Raw genomic sequence first — 22282 nt, 5'->3', positions numbered from 1 at the left:
TTCAATGCAAGTGAGTAACTTTCATCCTTAGGGATCTCTGGAGAAAGGCTTCAACCAAGTTCAAAAGCCATTCCAGTACTTAAGGGCATTCATTCATTCAATTAATGTTTATTGAGCACCTACTATGTTCCAGGCACTGATCCAGATGCTGGGATTATGGTCATAACAAATAGGCAAAAACTCTTGCCCTGTGAAGTTGACCTTATGGGAAGAAAAAGAAGTAAACTATTTGGTGTCTTAGTAAATAAGTGCTATGGGTGGGGGGTGGGAGAGCAAGGACTATTGGGGTGGGGGAGAGGGAAGCCTGCCTGGGTGACATTTGAACATAGAATTAAAGGTGAAGGAGCATTCCAGGCAGGGAAAACAGCCAGTGCAAAGGCCCTGAGGCAGCCTGTGTGCCTGGCATGGAATGAGACAATAGGTCAGAGATGATGGGCCTGATGCTGCCAGGTGTAGTAAACCCTGAGGGAAGTGGGAGCCACTCTAGGGTTTTAAGCAGAAGAGGGACAGGATCTCTCTGGCTGCTGGCTTGGAACTTGACTATAAGGGTCAAGAAGAGAAGCAGGGAGAACAGTGAGGAGGAAATGTTCAAATCCAGGAGAAAGCCAATGGCTCCAGCCAGAGCGGTAGTGGGGAAGGGCTGTGAGAAGGATCTGCTAACACATCAGATGTGGGATGGGAGGGGAAAAAGAGGAGTCAAGGATGACGCAGGCTTCTGGCTTGAGCCTCAGAAGACGGGGCTCCCTGCCATTAACTCAGATGGGAGAGCTAAGGGAGGGTCAGGCTAAGTTGGAGATACCCAGGTGCAGATATTGGTTCCAAAAAACCGAGTCTGAGTCCAGGAGCAGAAAGAGATTTTTCATCCACCACCACGGTCCAAAGACCGGGTAACCTGAAGACTCTCACTAATGAAGCTGGTCCAGGCCCCTCGCTAGTCTATGCCAAACGGGCCAGCTGTGGCTTCCTTCTGCAAGGCCCAAGGGGCAACCAGGTCCCCTGAATTAGGCCCTATCCTGGACTGTCCTCTCAAAGGTTCCCTGTTGCTGCTTCCACAGCCATTTACCTTGCTACCTTGTCACACTGCCATTCTAGGCCTCAGATTCAACCTGCGTGAATCATGGAGGGAGGCCCCATAAGTTCCAGAGTCCCTTTGAACTCGAACAACCCATAAAGGAGAGAGGGGGAAACTGGAAGGAGGGGGGCGACAAAAAGAAGAGAGAGGAAAGCAAAGCAATGAGCCTGAAAACCAACAGAGTATTCGGAAGATGGAAAAAATTGTGGTTTTTCATAGATTGCTATGAAGCCAGGGGGAGCTCTTAAGGCAGGAATTAGGCTGACTCAAGGCCAGACCTTACCCTAAGAGCAATTTCTAACAGCTTCTAAGATATTCCCCTTTTCACACCTGTTGGCAGCTAAATCAAATATTCAGGGGGTTCCTGAGTTGAAGGATGGCTCAGAGCATCTCTGCAGCAAATAGCATTAGCACCAAATATTAAATAGAGAATTGGGGTCGATCGCTCACAAGTACTGAGTGCCAACTGTATACCAAGCAACATTCTCGGTTCATGTCAAGAATAAGCTCGTTTATTCCTTCAAATTACCACTATTCGCTTGGTACTGTGTTATCACTCCCATTTTCCAAACGAGGAAACTGAGGCATGGCAGGGGGAAGCGCCTCACTAAAGCTGCAGAGTCAGGATTTGAACCCAGGGAATTCAAGTACTCGCTCTGAGCCACCGCACTACACTGCTTACTGATTTGTTTTCTCTACTTTTCTACATTTTTCAATTTTTCTATACTGGCCATGCAACCTAGTAATAAACCAAATTAAAAAAATGTTTTTTCATTAACTCACAAGGAAAGGCCCAGTCCCATTTTCCCAACCATCATTCAAACATCAACCAAGGAACAGTCCCTCCTACTAGCCCCACCCCACTCCAGACACCCCCAGTGGAAAAAGGCAGCCAAGTGCTGAACTCGGCCCCTATTTTACATTTAGGTAATGAAGTTCCTCTTTTTTCAGCCCAAAGCATTTGCCTGAGTGAAGGCAGCATGTCAGTGGAACCCTCAGCATGGGCCATTTCCAAACTCTGGTTTTTCTGGAAATTTCCTGGGGCTCAGAGGCAGGCACTGGCCCAGGAACAGAGCTCTGATAAGAGTGTCACCTGGGCTAGTCACCTTGATTTCTAAACACTTGTCCTTGATCAGGGGAGGAAGCAGGCATGAGTGAATGGGTGACCCAATCCCATCACCACCCCCTGAATAAAAAGTGGGTCCAAAGGAAGGACAGACAGCTCAAAACACACAACTTCATCTTCGGAAAACAATAACCATTGTTTAACTCTGTGCAGGGTACAGGCTGGGCCATTATGTAGATGAACTCACTTACTCTTCACAACCCTAGGAGGTGGAGACCTTTGGCCCCTGCTCCCATTTTACAGATGAGGAAACTGAGACACAGTGAAGCAACATGGCCTGCCCAAAGTTGCAGTTATCTAACAGCTGGGAGGCCAGCCTCTCCTGGCCTTGAGCACGCCGCCCTGGAAAACACAAGCTACCTGCTTTCTGTTACACTTGGTTTCTCCTGCTATCTGGAAGTTCTTATGCCTCCGCTGTCTGCTCCCAAACTCTGGTTCCAGAACACCCCCAGAAACTGGGGCATCGAGTGAGTCCAGGTATCCAGAGAGAGGAGAGGCAGAGGGGAGATGAAAGGCCTGGCAGAGGTGAAGGCCAGTCACTTGGCAATTTCTGTAGCGAAAAGTCCTTGCAAGGAGAAAAAAACCCAGCTGGTTTTCCAGATGAGCTTCTTAAACTAAATAAACAGAGGACACACTCAACTTGGGAAAACCTCATTAGCCATCAGTCAACTACATCCTGATGCAGAATCTAATTGATGGTTGCCTACTTTCCCTCCTCTGCCATTTAGAAAAACAGAAACAAGGAAATACTCCAGGATTCACAGCAACACTAGACCAGATCCCCATCTGCATCCTTGCAGAAATCATCTTACTGCTGTCATCGCTGGCACAAGGGAGCAAGCACTCCACAGGTTTTCCTCTGGTAGCTAGAGTCCTACTTTGTAAATGGCCTGCTCTCCAATCACTCCAGGACCCCATATGCAAAGCTGTTTCCAGCCCTGCTCCCATCGGCCTGAAAATGGGAGGCATGCCAAGGTGTGTTTGGGTTGTTCTGCCAAATGATACTCCTCTCCTCCGCCCCCCCCAAAAAATAAAGCCTTCTCATGACTTTTCCAACACTCCAAATGCAGCCTCCAAGAGGAGAACCACAAAACAGAACAAGAAGGTATTTTTGGATGCTCATCGCCAGCTCCTAAGAGCCAAGGGTGTTTATCTCCGATTCCTAAACAGAAGTGGAAAAACTATCCGGTCCAGATCTGTGTATGGTGTTTACAAATAATCAAGATGGCCTGACACAGAAGGGCCCTCCTGGAACAAAGGAGGAAATGGCATCAGAAGGAAGATGAAGTCGGAGACGCTGGGATGAAACCACAGAGAGCGGGCTCCAGAAACCCAGCCAGGCTCAGCACTGAACATTCAGAAGGAAACCTGCTGAGGTTAAAACAGGTGGAGGTCCGACAGAGAGGAGCCTGCTTTGCAGGAGTGGGATGGCACACCCACGGGTACCAGCGCCCTGGGCATCCTCAGTGGCACCCCAAACCTAGCCAAGAGTCAGGCCAGACATGGCAGGGGTGAGCAGCCCTACCTTCTTTCTGGCTGTTCCCCCAATTTCCCCAATTCTTCCCTTGTCCCCCAAAACATCCCCCAGAGTAATTAAGCCCAAAGAAAGTCCAAGATGACAAAAAGGTGTGACCATCTGAGAGTAATGTGGATGCAAAACAACCGGGGTAACCCTCAACCAATCACTGGGAAGCCCCTCCCCAGCTCAGCCCTCAGATAACCGGGCATTCTTTGTGAAAGGGGGACCCCAACCCACAAAGGAGATGGGAGAACTTCATAGCAGGGGGCCAGCCTCCTCCCCCGTCCTCTATCTCTGGCGTCCCTTTCCCTGGAGGTTATTTTTAATCGGAGAGGGAACCCCAAAGCAGGAAGGACTCCTCCTTCCGAACCCCTCCCCCAGGCTCTGCCGCCTCACCTTTCCCCTCTCAAACCCCAGACCTGGGCACATGCAAACCTCCCCCCTCTCCCCCACCGCACGCCCGCTCCCCAGGAACCGAGTCACCCAAGTTTTCCCCCATCAGCTAGTTGCACTCCCGACGGGGCCGGCCGCGGGCAAGCGGGGAGCGGGACCCCGAGGCCGGCTGCGGAGCGGGGAACGCGGTGCTCGGCTCGGCAGCCGGTGCCCAGGGGCTGCGGGGCCCGTCCGCCCGGCTGGCGCTTTCTCCCGGAGCCGGCCTCCCAGCCGGCCGGCCACCCGCCCTCCCGCCGCCCCACGCGGCCCGGGCGGCCGCCGAACACGTACCCAGAAGGGGTCGGAGCCATCGGCGCTGCAGAAGCCCCCGAGCGCCATGCGGCCGGCGCGGGCACCGGCGGGCACCGGCGGGCGTGGGGCGGCGGGGCGGCAGGGCGGCGGGCGAACAGGCCCGGGTGCTGACGGCGGCGGCGGCGGCGGCGGCGAGGGCGGGAGGCGGCCGGGAGGGGGCCGGGGCCGCAACGCCGTCTGATTGGCCAGCGCGTCACGGGGATGCACGGCCCCGCCCCGCCCAGCTCCGGGCTCCCCTCGCAGCCTTAGAGCGTGGGCCACGCGTGGAGGTCGGACCCGCGGCCCTCCGCGCCGGGGCCTGGAGACCGCGTTGCCTGCCGCCCAGCCCCTGACCCCCGGAGCCCAATCCCACCCCCATCTGGCCCGGGAGGGTGTGCTAACCCTCCGGTGCTGCTGCCGGGATCTTTGCGTCCAGACCGGGCGACCAGTTTTCAAATCCTCCTGCAATAACGATGAGCGCAGCAACAATCATAACAAACAAAATAAGCTGAGCCCTCTGAGCGCCTGGAGCGTGCCAAGCACCAGCTGCGCCCTTACGGGCTCCTCTGTATTATGACTTCCCTTTCATGGGAGAAGAAAGCAAGGGGCAGTCAGGCTGGGCGGCTTTTCTAGGGCCAAAGGCTAACGTAGGCAGCTACCTCCAGAGCGGACACGGAAACATGGGAAGTGGGTACACTTATGAACCTGTTGGAGAAGCTGAAGCTCAGAGAGGGGAGGTGATTTGCCCAAGGTCACACAGCTGCCAAGTGGTGACAGAGGGGTTCTAACCCATGACCAGTCTGATTCCAGGGCACTCATGGCGGGAGGGCTCCCACCGCCATCCCAAACAGCCATTGTCCCCACATGTGTGCAAAAGACTTTGGCATTTTATCCATCCTCTTTGAGCAGCACTCAGGAAATAACCAAGTTATTGATCCTCTCTTTAGAAGTAAAGAAACGGAGGCCTACACACATGGTAACGACTAACAAGCATTCACAGCCACTAAGGCTGTGTTCTTAACAATGAACATGAAATGAGTTGGGTAATGCTCTCAACGTCCCCATGAGGTGAATACTTTTATTATATTACCTCCCACTTTGTAGCTGAGGAGACTGAGGCTCAGCAAGGCAGAGTAATTTGTCAGGGATATGTAGACAGGAAGTCGCTAAACCAGACTTTGAACCCGGGCAGACTGGTTAGGAAGGAAGGAATCTATAATGCCAATCATCCTGCCATGTTGCCTCAGATCTATTTAATGCAGAGGCAGCCAGTCACAGAGGAGCTGGGGCTGGGGCCCAGGAGTCTAGGCTTTCACTGTGACACCAGCAATGCCTTTCTTCCCTCCTCCCCTCCTTAATCCCTTGACTGATGTGTAGTTTCCATTACACACACACACACACACACACACGCACACGCACACACAGACGCGCGTACATGCACAAGCACGCACGCACACACCAACTGCACCAATTAAAACAGGAACAGTGATTGAATTTTAGACAGCCCCCCAAAGGACCTAGTGAGGGAGGTAGGGAAGATTATTTTCAATGATTTTTCTATTGTCCCAGAGTCCCCTCAGGGTGAGTGAGTTTTTAAGGGTTAATTAATGTCAGCATATTCCATGTGCTGTTGCTTTAACATTTATACATTCAACAAACACTTATGAAGCATCAACTATATGTCAGGTTTTAGGAACAAGACGAAGTTGCTCTCATGGAGCTTAAAGTGTTGGGGTTTCTTGTGGGGGAGTTAATGCCTTTTTTATGGTCGGGGAACAGGTTAATCAAATAATCACATAAAGGAAGGGGTATTTATAGCTATGATAAAAGCTAGGCAGAAAACGTTGGAGGAAGAGGGCCTAAAAGAGTCCTGCCTGCTGGTGGTGAACGTCAGGGAAGGCTTCCTAAGGAAGAAATTTTGTGTTGAGATACAGGTGATGAGTCTGATTGCATGAGACTTGGGTTATGTCCCAGGCTGAAGAAAGCAGCTTATGGAAAAATCATGAAGCAGGACAGAGCAGATCCTTGGAGAAACCTGAAGATAGTTGGGTGACAGGAATCTAGAGAGAAGATCAGAAGGGATCGGGAAAGGCCCGAGCACGCAGGGTCCTGTAGCCAAGGGAGGAGTTTCAGCTTGGCTCTGAGAGCAATGAAGAGGCCACTGGTGGGTTCTAAGCAGCGCATGGGACAGGGTCAGATTTCTTTCCATCCTTATCCAAACTCTTCATTCATTCTTTTTAATTTTTTATGTAATGGTTGATGAGAGTGAGAGCGAGGTTTGTCGCTCCACTTATTTATACATTCATTGATTGATTCTTGTCCGTGCCTTGATGGGGGATCAAACCCGCAATGTTGGTGTATTGGGACGATGCTCTAACCAACTGAGCTACCCGGCCAAGGCAATTCATCCTTCTTTTAAGAAATATCATAGTAATTGAGCAGGCATATGAAAAAGGTGCTCGACATCATTCGTCAGCAGGGAAAGGCAAATAAGAACTCAGTGAAATACCATTACATACACACCAGAACAGCTGAATTGAAATGCCAAATTTTGGCCATGATGGGGAACAACTGAAACTCTCACACTCTTGTTGGTCTAAGTGTAGATTGGTTCAACCGCTTTGGAATGCAGTCTGGCAATTTCTACTAAAGCTAAACATCCAACTACACAGTGACACAGCAATTCCACTCCTTTCCAAGAGAAAGGTGTGTTAATGTCCATCAAACGACATCTACAAAAAATGTTCACAACAGCTTTACTCAAATAGCCCAAAACTAGAAACAACCTAAATGCCCATCAGAGTCAAAAGGATGAATAAATTTGTGGCATAATAACATGATTGATTAATACACAGCAATTCTTTAAAGGATCGAATTATTAACACACGCAACAATATGAATGCATCCCACACAAATAAGCCACACATAAGAGTACATTTTTCATAATCCTATTTAAATGAAGTTCAAGAACAGGCAATACTAATAGATGCTGATCAAAGTTAAAATAATGGTGACTGTGGGAAGAGGTACAAGGGAGCCTGCTATGGAGCTGGAAATGTTCTATAACTTGATCTGATGATAGTTACATGGTTCTTACACACACACATGCACACACTTAAAATTCATTGAGCTGGATGCTTAAGGTTGCTGTACTTTATAAAAGTTATGCCTTATAAAAAAAACTAGAGGCCCGGTGCACGAATTCGTACACAGGTGGGGTCCCTCAAGGTGGCCTGCGGGGATCGGGCCAAAACCTGCAGTCCAATGCTGCCTGCAGCTCCTACCTGCCGCTCCCACTCATGCCAGCCCCACTGTGCCTGCTGGGCTCACACCCAATCAGTCCTGATCAGGAGAGGCTCGTGCCACCACAGCAGCACTCGCCAGCCATGACCCCTGCGTCTGGCACCTTCCCAACGGAAGTGGCCTGCAGGACAGGGCCAAAACTGGCTCTCTGACATCCCCTGAGGGGACCTGGATTGCGAGAGGGTGCAGGCCAGGCTGAGGGACCCCACCGGTGTACGATCTGGACCGGGGAGGGGCCACGGGAGGGCTCCAGGGCATGTCTGGCCCATCTTATTCAGTCCCAATAGGCTGGACCCCAGCAGCAAGCTAACCTAATGGTTGGAGCATCGGCCCCCTGGTGGTCAGTGCACGTCATAGCGAGCGGTTGAGCAGCCTTAGCCTATCATTAGCATATTACACTTTGGTTGAACAGCTGACCACTTAGCATATTAGGCTTTTATTATATAGAATTTAAAATAGAAAATAAACTAATTAAATACAAATATTTATTGGGGCTGACCATGTGCCAGACACTCTGGTGCTGCAGATACAGCAGTGGACAAAACAAAGATCACTGACCTTCTGAGAAGGAAGCAGAGAGCAGACCAAACAAATGAGTATACCCTTTTCCAGGAAAGGAAACAGAGGCTTAGAGGAATGAGGTAACGTGTTCAAGATCCCACAGGTGAGGTGTGGCAGAGACCAGACCTAGCCCTGCCCTTAACCAAGCCCTCCCTGAGCTCCTCTTTCAGCCACAGTCTCCAAGGCCCTCTCTTCCCCTGCCCTCCAAGCCCCTTCATACCCATATCTTCGGCTCTGGTACAGTAACGGACACCCTCTGACCAAGTGGCTTTGGGCCCTGGGCCAAGCCCACCCAAATGACAACAAACAAAATAATCAGAGATGAATATGCAGGATGTGGATTTCAAGCATCAGCAGCCTTGGGAAACTATTGAGTAAGTCATAGAGACGAGAATGACAGAGATCCTTTTTACTCTTCCCTGGAACCACAGCATGCTGCTCGTGCTCATTTATTTTGCAGCACTTATCACTATTTGTCATCATTGAATTATTTATTTGCTCTCTCTAGGCCTCCCCAGCCAGACTGGAAGCTTCCAGTCGCTGCTGTCTCACCTGGGCAGCATTATTCCCGGTCTTCCTGTCTCTGTCCCTCCCCGCGGGGATTAGAGCAATCATAGCAGCCAGAGGGGTCTTATTAAAGCAAGGGAACTCTTACCGTTTGCAACAGCGTGGATGGACCTGGAGATTATTATGCTAAGCGAAATAAGGCAGTCAGTCAGGGAAAGACAAATACCATAGCTGTCACTTACATGTGGAATCTAATGAACAAAATAGAGCCAGAGGCATGAATACATGGAACAGACTGACAGGTCTCTCTCAGAGGGGATGGGGACTGGATAAGAGAAAGTGAAGAGATTAGCCAAAGAAAGTATATGCATAGCCCATGGACACAGACAATAGTGTGCTGAGGGCCAAGGGGGTGGTGGCTGGGTGGAGGTGGGCAAAGTGCAGGGTGGGGATGGGAGACATCTGTAAGAGTGTCAACAATAAAACAAGATTTTTAGCTTTGACCTCTTGGGGGAGGAGCAAGAAAGTGACACCCCTGCATAAAGGCTTCCATGGCCTTTAATTGTGTTTAATACAAAATCCTATTGAATATAATCTAGCAATTCCATTTCTGGGTATATACCCACAAGAAGTGAAAGCAGGGACCTGAACAGATATTTGCACACCTATCTTCACAGCAGTATTATTCATAATAGCCAAGAGGTGGAAGTTACCCAAGTGTCCACTGACAAATGAATGGATATGCAAAATGTGGTATATCCACACAATGGGATATTACTCAACCTGAAAAAGGAAAGAAATGTTGGCATATGCTACAGCAAAGGTAAGCCTTGCAAACATTATGCTAAGTGAATTAAGACAGTCATTAAAGGAACAATCGTATCTGAGTCCACTAATCTAAAGTTCCTAGAGCAGTCAAATTCATAGAGACAGGAAATAGAACTGGTTACCAGGGCCTGGGAGGAGGGGAGAGATGAGGAGTTAGTGTTTAATGGGTGTAGACCAGCCGTGGGCAAACTACGGCCAGCGGGCTGGATCCGGCCCGTTTGAAATGAATAAAACTAAAAAAAAAAAAGACCGTACCCTTTTATGTAATGATGTTTACTTTGAATTTATATTAGTTCACACAAACACTCCATCTATGCTTCTGTTCCGGCCCTCCGGTCCAGTTTAAGAACCCATTGTGGCCCTCGAGTCAAAAAGTTTGCCCACCCCTGGTGTAGAGCTTCAGTTTGGGAAATGAAAATGTTCTGGATGGAGATGGCTGGGGTGATGGTTGTAGAACAATGTGAATATATTTAATGCCATAGAACTGTAGACGTAGAAATGGTCAAGACAGCAAATTTCGTTATGCATATGTTACCACAATAAATTTAAAAAGAGCAAAATAGAGGGCTTAAAAAAAAACCAACTAGGCCCTCTGTGACCTGGACCCTGCTCATCTCCAATGTCCTCTCACACCCCTTTTGTTCTCAGTCTCATCCCTGCAGCCACACTGAGGGCTTTCTGTTGCTTGAGCACACCAAGCTGGTTCCCGCCCCAAGCCTTCACGCCCGCTGGTCCCTCTGCCTGGAACCCTCTGCCTCCAGATCTTCAAGTTGCCTGTGCTGCACTCGGAGGGGGCCAGAGGCAGTCTCAGCTCAAATGCCATCTCCTCAGAGAGGCCTCCCCTAATTGATCTCCCCCAGGTAGCCACCACTCGCTCTTCTCATCACCTGCTTTCTGTTCTTCACAGCAACTAACTCTATCTGATATGTCTTACTCGGCTCTTCTCTCCTCCTAAGAATCAGAGCATGACCTTCATGAATTCGATCAACAGGTGCTTATGGAGCATCAGGAAGCATCCTGGGCAGGACTGAACACACTAGCACCGGCCTCTGTTTTTGTAGGTAAGTTTTATTGGAACACAGTTCACACACATTCATTTATGTATTTTTTTATGGCCACTTTCCTGCTGTGGACGAAAGGGGCCACATGCTAACCTGACAAGCTCAGGAAGGCCTGCATGGTGGTCTTGCAAACTCCGAGACCTAAAGTGACCACAAAGGATGGTCTGAAATTAAACTTTAACTAAAAGCAGTTGTGGTGGGTAGTTACATCCTAGGCCAGTATCTTCACTGACAAGGTCAACCTACACCTTAACTGAGCCTATCTGTCTTTTTGCATCTATGATAACATATCCTTGAAATGTCTGGGTAACTTGTAATTTCCCTTTTCCTGGACCCCTTGGGGCACAACCTAATGTGCCTGGGCTCCAGGACAGATACCACAAATTCCTTCATTGTTATAGTAATTGTTCCTGCACCCACCTAAGTATGTGTCTATCATTTTACTTTTTATCCAATCCCAGGGGTTTCCCTGCTTTGCTTTCTCCTGCCTCTCTAATCTATTAGCAGTGGGTTTCATGTAACCCACCTATGTCCCTTCCTTTGATTGCAATGTATAAAATACAGATGTAACCTGCCATTCTCCGGAGCATTATCTCAATCTGTTGAGGTTCTGCTTTCCAGCAATTGTCGACAGTTTGGCTCAAATAAACTCACAAAAATTCTTTACAGGTTTCAATGGTTTTTTTACGTTAACACTGTTACAGTCCCAGAGCTGAGAAGTTGTGGCACAGACCTCATGGCTGTAAAGCCTAAAATGTTTACTGTTTGGTTCTTTATAGGCAAAGTTTGGCCCAGCCAGTGTGGCTCAGTGGTTGAGTATTGACCTATGAACCAGGAGGTCACAGTTCGATTCCTGGTCAGGGCACATGCCTGGGTTGCAGGCTCGATCCCCAGGAGAGGGCGTGCAAGAGGCAGTGGATAGATGATTCTCTCTCATCCTTGATGTTTCTATCTTTCTCTCCCCCTCTCCCTTCCTCTCTGAAATCAATAATAATAAAAAAACATATTAAGAAAAGTTTGCTGCTCTAGCCTGTTTGGTTCAGTGGATAGAGCATTCATTGGCCTGTGGACTGAAGGGTCCTGGGTTCAATTCCAGTCAAGGGCATGTACCTTGGTTGCAGACTTGATGGCCAGTAGGGGCTATGCAGGAGGCAGCTGATTGATGATGTTCCTCTCTCATCGATGTTCCTATCTCTCTATCCCTCTCCCTTCCTCTCTCTCTAAAAAGCAATAAAAACATTAAGAAAGAAAGAAAGAAAGAAAGAAAGAAAGAAAGAAAGAAAGAAAGAAAGAAAGAAAGAAAGAAAGAAAGAAAGAAAAGTGTTCTGACCTCTGGTCTAAGCAGTCAGACTACACCAGTGAGCAAAACTTACCAAAGAAAGAGAAAGAGACTTACATATTTACAAGATAAATAGGTACAGTATTTAGTATGTTGGAAGGATAATTAAATGCTAAGAAGAAAAAAGAAAAGTATGGGGGGAGGTGCATTTTCGACTGGATGATCAGGGAAGACCTGGCCAGGGAGGTGGCATTTAAGGACAGGTGAGGAGGAAGCGTGTATGTGGGGAAGCAGCACTGCAAGCAGAGGGAGCAGCAAATGCAAAGGCCTGGGCATGACCGTCAAGTTTGGGGGCAGCAGAGAAGCCAGTGGGGTTGGAGTACATGCAGAGAGAGCAGGGAGATGAGGCCGATCACGTGGAGCCTCCTTGTCCACAGCAATCACTTGGGCTTATTCTGAAGTGAAGCGAGAAGCCATGGGAAGGAACTGAGCAGGCGAGCAGTGTGACTTGATTTAGACTCTGGCTCCTGGGTGGAGAGTGGGCCACGGGCCAGGCAGGGAGGAGGGCGGTTGGTAAGCCTCGTCAGTAATCCAAGTGCGAGCGGTTGTTGGACCAGAGTGAGGCACGAAGGTGGTTGGATTCTCCATCTATTTTGAACTCAGAATCAACAGGTCATCTGTGGGGTATGAGAGAAAGCAAGGCATCCAGGATGACTCTAAGTCTTCGGGCCTGAGCCACAGAGAACCTACGCCAAGTGCTGTGTCTCCCCAGCACCTGTGCAGCACTAGGAATTCACTGGGCTCTCCTAGTGCTACTGAGCGAATGAATGAGCCAATGCACAAGGCGGAAGGGCAGAGAGTTGGAGTGCCCGTCTATATTCAACTCTGAGGGGAAGCCCAAAAGCAGGTTCTTCCCAATGCTCCCCTGTGACCTATGGCAGAGAGGGAATGGAGGGAGAGTGGGAGGAGAGTGCAGAAGGTAGAGGGGAGATGGTGTGGATGGCAGGAGAGAGACACTGGGCAGAGCAGGTACCCAGGGGCTGAGAAGGGATGAGCCAAGAGCCGCCAGAAGTAGAAAAGAGATGCAGAAATGGGTGAGAGCGAAGGTTAGTGTTCCTGCTTCCAGCTTCATTCCTACCCGGGCCATGAAAAATCGCCCTCTGGCCTCCTGTCATGTTTGACTCTTGGCATCTGCATTCCTTTTGTTGTTGTTGTTTATCTTCACCTGAGGATATTTTTTCCATTGATTTTTAGAGAGAGTGGAAGGGCGGGGGAGAGACAGAGAGAGAGAAACATTGATGTGAGAGAGGCACATTAATTGGAGGTGGAGACAAAGCCTGCAACCGAGGTATGTGCCCTTGACCAGAATGGAACCCGCGACCTTTCAGTCCGAGGGAGGACGCTGTAACCGCTGAGCAAAACTGGCTAGGGCTTGCCTGCACTCTGACCTTCAAACCACGCTGACCACAGCTAGGTCCACTTCGGCCTGAGCATGCGGGCAGCTGAAGACTCCACCATAGGCCCCCACTATAGTGAGAAGGGAAGTCCTGATCATTTGAAGTGGAGGTCCTAGGGGATTCCCAAGGAAGCCCCCTACTCAGTTTCAGAGAAGCAACACAACAAGCCATCAGGTGCTTTGGAGGAACAGAATGCAGAAATACCATGGAGCCACTCGGGCTGAGCTGCTAAATTGCTAAAATTAAGAAGTTGAGGCCTGAGGAAACAATTCTACTCTTGTTTGAACTATCCTGGGAACTTACCCGTTGAACTTTGGAGTCCTGCATCAATACCTGGATATACATCAGACCTCCAGGGAACCCTCTGATCATCCCCTGAAGGACTAGGAGAAGGATGTTCCTGTTTCCAGGCCACCTGACGTCCAGGATCCAGACCACCCGTCATCTAGAGGACTCCCATCTCAGACCCATCCAGGCGAAGAGGGCAGGACTATTCTTTGTTCTTCTCTGGGGATTGCCTAGTTGTGTTTCCAGTTTGCTGACCCTTGCCTCCAGGCTCTTTCTGAGTTCATTCCACAGTTCCCAATGCTTTCTTTCAACCACCACAATAACTAATAACCTTATTGAGTGCGTATTGAGTGTGCACGCAATGCCAGGCACTACGCAGCCTCACTTCTTGCCCACCACGACCCTATGAGTCAGGGACTATGATTGTTCTGGTTTTACAGAGAGAGGTGGACACCCACAGAGGTCAAGGTCGCATAGCTGGTGGGTGGCAACATGGATATTGAACCCAGGAGCCACTACTCTTCTCTGCTGAGTCCATAGGAACGTTGAAGAGGCCTTCGACAAAGGAGAAACAGAGAGACCAGGACTGTGCTGATAGGACCAGGTTCCTTAAAGACCAGAAAGGCAGCCACCACCAGAGCCACCGGCTTTCCAACTTCGGGCGCTACCGGCCCAAAGACTCACCAAGGGCCATGTGCGAGGATAGGGTTTTTGTTTTTATTTTTGTTTAGCTTTTTATGATAAGTACTCTCAAACATAAAGGAAAGTAGGAAGAACTGTACATTAAACACACAGGTGCTCACTGCCCAGCTTCAACAATGACCATTTTGCCATCTCCATCTTTTTCTGCACATGTAAAATGTATTAATTTGCTTTTTTGGTAATCATTCCAAAGTAATCGGGCTTCATGACATTTTATCCCTAAATATTTCATGAAGTATCTCTAGGAGATAAGGACATTCACTTACGTGCCCACAATACCGGTGTCACACTGAACAAAATTCCCTACCGGTCTCATTCATAGTCGGATTTCCTTAATTTCACCAAAACGTTGTTTTTTAAGAGCTGATGTTTTCAAGGGACCTGATTGTTTTAAGCCCAATCAGAAGAGGCTGCCTGGGACAAAGGCAGGTTTCTCCACTCTTTATAAAGAGGGAGAGTTAAGGTCACCAAAGGGGGGAAATCAGGTTATTAGAGGATTTGGGGAAGGGTTTTGATAGGCTTCAAGCACAACAGGGCTGTGGGAAATGGGCTGATACCAGCTGGGACTGCAGAGTGGACCAGGGTGCTGTCTTCCTGAAGCTACAAAGTCAAATACACGTGGAACGTTGTGTTCAGAAAGCCCTTATTTGAAGCTTTGCACTTGGGTTGGAAATTAAGGCAGCTTTTTGGTCTCCAAGTGACCTTGCTCTTGCAGGCCAGAGAAAGGTATTTCATTTGCACTGATATATTTTTAAACTGCAAATTTTCTCACCATCTATGATTTGAGAGAGTGAAGTTTCCCAGCGAATATGAAAGCAATGGCTGCTCAGAGAAGCGGGTCTCTGTGGCTCTTTAAGAGGCAGAATGTCCTTGCAGCCAGCTTTGCCTGTGTCTTTATCCCAGCCTCTCAGTCTGATCCAATTTTTACTTTCTCACAATTCGAGATCATGCACTGCATTTAGCTGTTTAGTTTCTTAAAGGGCTTTTCAGCTAGATTAGCGCCTCACCTTTTAATTTTTTTTTATGACATTGTCCTGTTGAAGAGACCAAGCCAATTATGCAGTAGAATATCCCACCTTCTGGATTTCTCCTTTTGTTTCTTCATTGGCATTGTTTAATTTGTTCTTATGTTGCCCATGCTTTCTGTAAATTTTAGGTCTAAAGGCTTGGCTGGATACGGGTTAGTAAACATTCTTCCAGAAATAGATCCTCTTGGCAAGGACAGTGCTAAGAGGAACTATTTCCACATGGACCTGCCACCTAACCCACTCTGAGCCATTTAAACAAGAGAAATGAAAACACTCCACACCGAGGCTTCTACTTGGATGAGCACAGCAGTGCTATTCATAATAGCCCCACACTGGACACGCCCAAATGGCCATCAACAGGTGGATGAGAAATAAATTGCCATCTATCCATACAATGAATACTACTCAGCAATGAACCATCCACTCAGAACCATTATGCTGAGGGAGAGGAACCACATGCAAAGAACATATAGTGACAGAAAGCAGGCCAGTGGCTGCCTAGAACCAGGGATAAAGGGGGCTTGACCGCAAATAGACATGAGGGAATCTTCTGGAATGATGGAAATTTTTCTTTCTATATCTTGCATGTGGTGGAGGTTACACAGGCATATACATTTATCAGACCTCATCAGAGTGTTGTGTTGTATTATATTAAATTATACCTCAATGGAAGAGAAAGGCAGAGAATCTGTTCAGACCTCAGTGTCCTCTCTCCTAAAAACAGATTGGCCTGAGAAAGTGCCTGAGGTCCGAGGTATTCCCTCCTTCACCACTGTCCTTCCTCCATTTCACAAAAGTAAGGCAATACTTCCCACTCACCTGGAAACATCCTAAGCTGCGCCTCGCTTGTGGTGTACAAACCTGGCTGCCAAACACAGGCTTAGTGTGAAATAGTAATGTGTAGCTAGGAAAGAGAATTACCCTACGGGCTGGATAACAAATCCTTTTGCAACTCACAAGGTTTCCAATTTGCTTTCAACCAACTTGAAGGAGCCCCTGCAGGACCTGTTGGGTAGTTGACCCTTCTGATAATGGATCAGAATGCGGTGTGTGGCAAACTAGAGGGGAGTTCAAACATGTATAACCTTGCATTACTTAGCTATAACAGAATGTCCATCCCAGTCTCCTGTTTATATGAAAAACATTTCTCAGTATTGGCTTCTATAAACACAAAAAATTGGAATAGTGCTTATTCTAAATTCTGTCCCATCCCAGCAATAAATAATATTCATCCACAGATAAATAAACCTGGAAAATACACAAAAAATAATCAGCCCCATACCTCTCATTGAAAGACTCACTTAAAGCCTTAGCTCAGCAGTTCTCAACCTGTGGGTCGCGACCCCTTTGGCGGTCGAATGACCCTTTCACAGGGGTCGCCTAAGACCATCCTGCATATCAGATATTTACATGACGATTCATAACAGTAGCAACATTACAGTTATGAAGTAGCAATGAAAATAATTTTATGGTCGGGTCACAACATGAGGAACTGTATTTAAAGGATCAGAAGGTTGAGAACCACTGCCCTAGCTGATTTGGCTCAGTGAATAGAGTGTTGGCACTCATACTGAAGGATCCAGGGTTCGATCCCAGTCAAGGGCAGATACTTTGGTTACAGGCTCCATCCCCAGCCCTGGTCAGGGCCCATGTGGGAGGCAACCAATCGATGTGAGAGATGTTTCTCTCACTCTCTCTCTCTCTGAGTCTCTCCCCATCCCTTCCACTCTCTCTGAAAATCAATGGAAAAATATCTTCGGGTGAGAATTAACAACAACAAAAGACTCACTTAGAATAAGGCATACATAATAAATGTAATAGAAAATTCCTTGAATGAGGGTGAATGTATGTGGAAATGGGGGCAGATGGGTTGGTCAAGGTAAGTCTCACAGAGGAAGAGACATTTGACCTGAGACCTGAACGCTGAGGATGTCAGCAACCAAAAATCTGGGAAAGACAATGTCAGGATGAGGAAACAAGTGCAAAGGCCCTATGGCAGGAACAAGCGTGGTGTGTTCTGGGAATAAAAAGAAGATGCTTGTGGCTGGAACATGGCTAGCCAGGGGAGTGTAGAAAAGGTAGGTTCCAGTCTTATAGGTTGTGGTATGGAGTCTGAAATTCATTCTAAAGATGATAGGAACCCTTTAGAACTGTTTCTCAAACTCCACCCTACTGACATTTGGCCCAGATAATTCTTTGTGGTGGGGTCTGTCCTGAGTACTGTAGGTTGTTTGGCAGCATCCCTGTCCTCTACTCACTAGATGCCAACAGCATCCTATCTCAGTTGTTGTGACAACCAAAAATGTCTCTAGACATTACTAAGTATCCTTGAAGGAGATGGGCAGAGTAATCCATCCCTATAATGGGAGACTACACAGCCACCAGTACTGGTGATGCTGGTCTATGTCTGATGGACAGGACAACACAGGCATGGCAGAGTCTGCACACTGTTAACATAAAAGCATTCAAACCTGTAAAGAATTTTTGTGAGTTTATTTGAGCCAAACTCAACAATTGCTGGGAAGCAGAACCTCAACGGATTGAGATAATGCTCCGGAGAATGGCAGGTTACATCTGTATTTATACATTGCAATCAAAGGAAGGGACATAGGTGGGTTACATGAAACCCACTGCTAATAGACTAGAGAGGCAAGAGAAAGCAAAGTGGGGAAACCTCTGGGATTGGATAAAAGGTAAAATGATAGACACATACTTAGGTGGGTGCAGGAACAATTACTATAACAATGAAGGAATTTGTGGTATCTGTCCTGGAGCCCAGGCACATTAGGTTGTGCCCCAAGGAGTCCAGAAAAAGGGAAGTTGCAAGTTACCCAGACATTTCAAGTGTATGTTATTATAGATGCAAAAAGACGGATAGGCTCAGTTAAGGTAAAGGTTGACCTTATCAGTGAAGATACTGGCCTAAGATGTAACCACCCACCATAAACTGCTTTTAGTTAAAGTTTAATTTCAGACCATCCTTTGTGGTCACTTTAGGTCTCAGAGTTTACAAGACTGCCATGCAGGCCTTCCTGAGCTTGTCAGGTTAGCATGTGGCCCCTTTCGTTCACAACACTTTATTTCTTTTCCCTCCAATCACCTCCCTGAAATGACCATCAAGAAATAAAAAATGTTGCTGGGCTGGCGTGGCTCAGTGGTTGAGCATCAACCTCTGAACCAGCAGGTCACGGTTCAATTCCCGGTCAGGGCACATGCCTGGGTTGCAGGCTTGGTCCCCAATGTGGGGCGTGCAGGAGGTGGCCAATCAATGATTCTCTCTCATCATTGATGTTTCTGTCTCTCCTTCTCCCTTCCTCTCTGAAATCAATAAAAATATTTTAAAAAATAATAATTAAGCTCTTAAAATAAGTCTATCATAATTATTCAAACATCAAAACTATCAGAAGATACACAAGGGAAAGTCTTTCTCCCACTCCTGTGTCCAATCACATAATCCTCACCCTCTCCAACAGGTAGCAGTTATTATTAGTGTCCTGTATATCCTTTCAGAATTCTTCATACACATGCCCGAAATGTATATTTTGTCCTGGTCTGATTATTTGTGTCACCTCGTCCAAATTCATATGTTGAAATACTAATGCCCAATGTGATGGTATTAGGAGGTGGAGCCTTTGAGAGGTGATTAGGTCATGAGAGCAGATGAATAAGATTAATGTTCTTATAAAAGAGACCCCAGACTATTTTCCATAATGGCTGCACCAGTCTGCGTTCCCACCAGCAGTGTACTAGGGTTCCCTTTTCTCCACATTCTCGCCAGCACTTGTCATTTGTTGATTTGTTGATGGTAACCATTCTGACACATGTGCGGTGATACCTCATTGTCATTTTAATTTGCATCTCTCTGATGATCCGTGACTGAGCATTTTTGCATGTCTCTCGGCCCTCCGTATGTCCACTTTGGAGAAGTGTCTATTTAGGTTCTTTGCCCATTTTTTAATTGGATTGTTTGTCTTCCTTTTATTTGTAAGTTGTATGAGTTCCTTATATATTTTGGATATCAACCCTTTATCATATATATCATTGCCAAATATGTTCTCCCATACAGTGGGCTCTCTTTTCGTTTTGTTGATGGTTTCTTTAGCTGTGCAGAAGCTTTGTATTTTGATGTAGTCCCTTGCCCCTTTCTCCACGTGAGGACACAGGGAGAAGGCACTGGCTGTGAACCAGGAAGAGGATCCTCACCAGAACACAACCATGCTGGTGCCTTGATCTCTACCAGCCTCCAGAACTCTGAGAAATAAATTTCTGTTGTTTCTAAGGTACCCAGTCGGTGGTATTTTGTTACAGCAGCCGGAGCAGACTAAGACACCTGTTCTCAAAATAAACACCACAGACCCTGTAGCTTTCTGATAAAAATCTCTCCCAAGACTCCCCTGGGCTACGTGAGAAAGCACGGTCCCAGGGGCTGTGTTCCTCTCATTCAGAAGAAGCTGAGTCCCCACATCCCACAAGTGCTGATGGAGAAACATCGCTGGGGAGTCGCTCTCCAGTGTTACACTCTGCTCTCTCCGAGCTTGTGTTTTACTTTTGATCATCGGTTAGTAGCTTACAAGAAGCCAGGCTCTGTAATATACTAAGCACTTTATATCCTTGGCCTATTTTGACTTTTCACTCCTGCTAACAAACAAGAGCCCTGGCAGCCATCAGTTACAGAGGCCCAAGGCCCTGATACCTTCACAGCCTCATCGCAATGCCCTAATTCTTTTCAACTCAGAAGAAAAACGAACTATAATCCTGCCTTTAGTATATAATTTTTAGAAACACAATCACAAAATGTAGTTTAGATTTTATTTATTTGTTTGTTTGTTTGTTTTAAATATATTTTATTGATTTTTTACAGAGAGGAAGGGAGAGAGATAGAGAGTTAGAAACATCGATGAGAGAGAAACATCGACCAGCCGCCTCCTGCACATCTCTGACTGGGGACGTGCCCGCAACCCAGGTACATGCCCTTGACCGGAATCGAACCTGGGACCCCTCAGTCCGCAGGCCGACGCTCCATCCACTGAGCCAAACCGGTTTCGGCTTGTTTGTTTGTTTTTAATGGAGAAATGTGGCCTGGGCAGCAACCCTGCGAGGTGGGTACTGTTGTTATACAGTTCACCCAAGGAGGAAACTGAAGTCTAAGAGTGACTTGTCCAAGGTCAGATGAATGGAAAATGTGTGAACAGGGACTTGAAGCCAGGCTTAGGGAACCTTAAAGCTCTTATGCTTGGCCACTAAGCTAAAGGGCCTCTGGGTCAACAATTTACTTCCGGGGGAGGTATCTGGCTGGAGCTGGGAGGTTTACCCTGGTAGAAGATGGAGAGATTTTCTCCACCCCATTCTTACCAATCCTAATGGAGCCCTCTCATACATTATTGGTGGTAGTATAAATGGGTACACTCTGTTCATCCCTTTTGACCTAGCAATCCTATATGGAAGAATCTATCCTATAATATAAGTGCACAAATATGCCAAGGTAGTTGCCCAAGGATATTCAACTACAGTGTAGTTATAAGAGTAAAAGTTTGGCAACAACCTTAAGCATCCATCAGAAGAAGACTGGTTAAATGAATGATGATATGTGATAGGTACATCGTGCATTGTATTAATGATCCAGGCTCTGTTGTAGGCCCTAAGGATCCCAAAATGAGCATGAGTGACAAAGACCCCCACTCTGTGGATGTCCTCCTTGGGGGGGAGGGGGCGGCGGGGGGGAGGGATGTCAGACAATAAACAAACATATTTAATAAGTAAACCACCTGTATTAGAAGTTGGTAAGGGCTGTGTTGAGAACCTGAGAATGTAGGGTAGAAGTGGAAGCATGTTTCCATTTTAAGTAGGGTTAGGCCATATTGAAAAGGTGACTTGAAGAAAGACTGGAAACTGATGCCACACCTACCATTTCTTGTCCTTCTCACATGGAAATTCATAGGGAGAACAGCTTCCCCGGGCCTGGCATCCAGCAGGTCCTAGAACAGTGGTTCTCAACCTCCCTAATGCCGCAACCCTTTAATACAGTTCCTCGTGTTGTGGTGACCCCCAACCATAAAATTATTTTCGTTGCTACTCCATAACTGTAATGTTGCTGCTGTTATGAATCGTAATGTAAATATCTGATATGCAGGATGTATTTAGGCGACCCCTGTGAAAGGGTCGTTCGACCCCCAAAGGGGTTGCGACCCACAGGTTGAGAACCGCTGCCCTAGAAGAAAAGCAGCTATTGTTCATTTCTGTGCTGAAATTAACAAAGGCTCACAACACACTTATCACTGAGATGCCTAAAAGCATTTCAGTTTCCAAATGCAGAGTGGGAGGGCTTGAGCTCTGGTGACTGTTTTATCTGCCTCCCTGAAAGGAGTCAAAACATCTCGGCCAAGGGCAAGTTCCCTTCCTGAGTGTCCTGTTTGCCTGGCTGCCTTTGTAGCAATCTGCCCACAAGTTTCCATCACTTTAACTGTGTGGAGGAGGCTCCTGGGCTCCCTTTGTGCTTGATAAAGGCCCACAGGTCCTCCTCCATTAGGCAATGATGAAGCCATTGGTATGGCAAGGTCCCTCCCTGGACGATAGGTTAGTAATCAGCAACTCCCTATCCTATGGGAGTTGGTCCCTATCAGTGCATTTATTCTCAGTCTTGGCAACATGCTGATGGGAGGTACCAAAGAGATCAGGTTCTTGCTTTCCCTGTCTCCAAGCAAGCCTTAACTAGTTCCCTCTAAAAATGGCTCTGGACCTAGCTGGTTTGGCTCGGTGGATAGAGCGTCAGCCTGCGGACTGAAGGGTCCCAGGTTCGATTCCAGTCAAGGGCACATGCCCAGTTGTGGG

General features: G+C 47.5%; 1 protein-coding gene across 2 annotated transcripts in view; it reads right to left on the bottom strand.

Moving 5' to 3' along the window:
• ABCC1 (ATP binding cassette subfamily C member 1) overlaps positions 1-4599 on the bottom strand; it is a 146297-nt gene extending 141698 nt beyond the window's left edge. For both annotated transcript variants that reach the window (XM_059693270.1, XM_059693271.1), the window contains exon 1: positions 4441-4599. In XM_059693270.1, the coding sequence (XP_059549253.1) occupies positions 4441-4488 (48 nt within the window). In that variant the 5' untranslated portion in view covers positions 4489-4599. The remainder of the gene's footprint in view (positions 1-4440) is intronic.
• Between the last annotated feature and the right edge of the window lie 17683 nt (positions 4600-22282).

The sequence above is a fragment of the Myotis daubentonii genome, chromosome 4 (genome assembly GCF_963259705.1).
Source record: "Myotis daubentonii chromosome 4, mMyoDau2.1, whole genome shotgun sequence".
Classification (NCBI taxonomy): Eukaryota; Metazoa; Chordata; class Mammalia; order Chiroptera; family Vespertilionidae; genus Myotis; species Myotis daubentonii.
The sequence above is the reverse complement of the archived record's forward strand: the minus strand, read 5'-3'. Positions and strand labels throughout refer to the sequence as shown.